Source organism: Limulus polyphemus, unplaced genomic scaffold (genome assembly GCF_000517525.1).
Source record: "Limulus polyphemus unplaced genomic scaffold, Limulus_polyphemus-2.1.2 Scaffold988, whole genome shotgun sequence".
In the NCBI taxonomy this organism is placed as follows: Eukaryota; Metazoa; Arthropoda; class Merostomata; order Xiphosura; family Limulidae; genus Limulus; species Limulus polyphemus.
The window spans coordinates 33,101-36,620 of record NW_013666598.1 but is presented as its reverse complement, the minus strand read 5'-3'; the positions used below and the strand labels follow the sequence as shown (position 1 = coordinate 36,620).

The following is a 3,520-nucleotide window of genomic DNA, read 5'->3' as shown; positions in this document are numbered from 1 at the left end:
GAAAGAATAGACCATTCCAAGCATTTACTTGTTGTTAAACAAATTTTTAAACAACTCTATTCAATGACTTAACTATATGTTATAAGCAGATCTGGAATCAATTCCAACCATGAAAGGAAAACGACTTTTGTCATCTGGTTGGTGGGGCTTTGTTCGTCATCCAAATTATCTGGGAGATATTATAATCTTCATATCCTGGACTTTACCATGTGGTAAGATTTTAGAAACATTTTCATATTGTTTGTGATCTATCAGTATTTCAAGAATGAAATCACCATTTAACAATAAATTTAAGGGTTTGACAAAAATGTTTTTCAATAATTACTTTTAAAATATAGCTTTGTATGAGTAAATTGGAAACTATTTTATTAAGATGATATTTTTATCTTTACAAAGGGAGACATGATCACATCAAATAAATGTTGCATATTCATACTAGTGTTATAAACAAAAGTGAAATAATCTCAACATGTAATTATGTCTCCCTCTATATAGAGATGAAAATAAAACAGTTTTTAATTCATCCATTTAACAATGTATTTTAGAATTATTGATAAGTCAGGGGTACTTATAAAAAAAATATATGATTTTGAGAAAATTCTGGTGAGGTTCTACTTGGTGAAATTAAATCACACTGCCTGATGATTCTTGTTTATATAAACTAATACAGTATCAGAAAAAAAAAGATCACTTCTTATGCAAAAATGGTCATTTCTTTTGACTTGCAAGTGGTTTTGCTCCTTCAGATTTTTTCAAACTTGACATAAGTTGTATAGGTAACATTATGCTGCCAGAATCTGTAAATTACCTAAATAGTTGTCATCAAAGGAATTTACAACACATGGTTGCTAAACTTTCAGTGCAAAGTACCTGCTTGTACTTAAAAAAATAAGTATAATTTTTTTTTTAATTCATTTCATGAATGTTCTCCAAAGTTCCTTTGATGTACAGTTTGAAGTTATTGTATAACTTGTATTTTATAAAATTAAAAATCAAATTCTTGCATATTTATGGGTTAAAATTTCATGTCTGGAATTGGAGAAGCAGTTATTTCATTCAAAACAGTAGAAAGTATAGTTACGTAACTCATGATTTAAACATTTTCCAGAAGAGAAATGAATAAATGATAACTTTTTACATCAGTTTTACCATTACTAACTTCGGTTTCTGAATTCCTAATGAAAAATGTAGATTCAAACATGAAAAATAAACATTGCTTCTGGAATTTCATACTTTTGAAAATTTTTTGTAAGAATGTTCAGTATTTATAGAAAAACAGCTTTAGTGATATACTGTATGTTATTTTTCGTGAAATGTGTGGTATTGTAAAAGTTGTATTTTTTGTAGAACATTATTATTTTTCCTGTATTATCATGGTGCTGTACAAATATTACACACGTTTATTTTACTAAAGTAATTTCTCATGAAATATTTATCATTTTATAGGTTTTCATCACTTTTTCCCTTACCTGCCAGTTTTGTTTGTCATAATATTTTTGGTGGGCCAGATAATGAAGTCTGAAGCTGGCTGTAAAGCTCGTTATGGTGCATCTTGGGACCGGTATACCTCTCATGTCCAGTATCGCCTGCTTCCTAAAATATTTTAATAACATTTTCAAATGATAGTGCCTTGCCATAGTATGGCTGTGACATGAATAATAACCAACATTATGTTACTTTGCATGCGCTGTGTAAACTTTATTGAGCAATATCTGAGTTTTATGCCCATTTTAGATTTTTATTTGGGCAAGGATTTAGGTTTCTGATGCAGTTTAGTTCAACATTATGGTTTTTCAGTTGTTTAATGTCCAAAACCAAAGAATAATATCTTCAAGTATGTTTAAAGATCATACACTTTATCGAGCAGGATTATCTACTATTTTTGTGATTTGTGTTTCTTGTGTCATTAAGATGGTTACTTTGGATAAACGTACATACACCTGTGTATGCTAATGTATATAGCTGTAAAAATACCAGATTTAGTTTCCATGTAAAAACAAGCATCTGTATTGTCATTACAGAAAAATATGTGAGGCTATTCATCTCAAAGCAAATGTTTTTCACTTGTGCATGTATAATTTATGATATGAAAATATCTTGTCAAAAAACAATATCATGTCACTGTCAAGACTGCAGTTTTTAAACCAATAAACAGATCTCATCCTACCCACATCCACAATAAAACATGGAATCCAGTGGAGCTTACTTAAAAGGCAACCTAGTTTGTTTTTCAAATACTTTATTCTGTCATTATAAAAATGTATTTGAAGCTTTCCAATTAGATTGATAATTAAGATTATTTTTATCTTGTGCTTACATAGATTTTAACATACTATGCAACAAAAACTATACCATGACCTGAGAGTACTGCATTTTGGAGCAGTGTCATCACTTACAAGCCTGTTCATGTTGAGGATAGAGACTGTCAATCAGTGAAACTTATTTTTCAATTGGTTTAGTTTTAACTTTACACACCTGACTATTTCTCCTTATTGAAGTGTATTAAAGAAAATATCTATGCTATAAACTTTCTCATAATTTATTATTGTTTTTGGAACTTGAGGAGTTAACTAGATTAGTTGTTTTTGGTAAGAGTAATTTATTATTTTTCTTGGGGTTTATATTTTGGAGATAAGAGCCATGTATAAATATCAGATTTTACTTTAAGTTATGAAAGTATAGGATGTGGTCCTTTTTTTCTCTTTGACCTTTCTGTCATAATCTGTAAGAAAGTTAAGCATATTTTAAAAATTAATTTGCATGAAACTACTGAATTCTAGTTCTTCTCTCAACCAGATTTCAAAAGCAAAGTGTGCAAAATATAATTCTTCCATCAGTATGCTCTAAAGGTTATGGCAACTTTTCTTCTTACAGATTGGATCATGTGGATGTTTCAGTGCTTTTCTATCCATATTTGAAGATCCATTAATTTTTTGTCTGACATATAGTCTTGTGTGTTAGTACATACTATTAAAATAGGTTGATCCTGAGATTTAAAAAAAGAAAAGAAAAAGCTAGATTTAATGGTAATAAAATCTAGGAAACTTTAATTTGATACATTTTGGGCCTAAACATTTCTTCAGGTGATGTCTGATATTTGGATATTCATTTGTATTTTAACACAGTTCTGTCAATTTTTCATGCTATATATCAACATGAAATTATTTTCTATTTATCAGTCCAGTGTTGTGGGTTAATCAGAAACCTATGTTTGTTTATTGTGAAATTATTTTCATACTGTAGGGCAGGGTTTCCCAACTTTTTTGCTCTTTCGGAGTGCTTTTAATGGAAAACATTATTTGCGGAGCAATATCATATGTAAATTCTTAAACAAACCTTAAGGATTAGGAAAAGTAAAAAAGAAATGCATGAAAACAATGACCTTTATTGAATAATTTCAAATAAAAGACAAAAGGAACTACTTTTTTGGCACAATTTAGTGGCTCACTTGTGGTTGCTTCGTACTGCAAGTTTTTTCAATATCAGGAGTTATTGATGTTATCTGTAAACGGAGATCATT

General features: G+C 29.3%; 1 protein-coding gene across 4 annotated transcripts in view; it reads left to right on the top strand.

Moving 5' to 3' along the window:
• LOC106461568 (delta(14)-sterol reductase-like) overlaps positions 1–3,513 on the top strand; it is a 37,857-nt gene extending 34,344 nt beyond the window's left edge. For all 4 annotated transcript variants that reach the window (XM_022388570.1, XM_022388569.1, XM_022388571.1 and 1 more), the window contains 2 exons: positions 90–212; positions 1,447–3,513. In XM_022388570.1, coding sequence (XP_022244278.1) covers positions 90–212; positions 1,447–1,607 — 284 coding nt within the window. In that variant the 3' untranslated portion in view covers positions 1,608–3,513. The remainder of the gene's footprint in view (positions 1–89; positions 213–1,446) is intronic.
• The last annotated feature ends 7 nt before the right edge of the window (positions 3,514–3,520 follow it).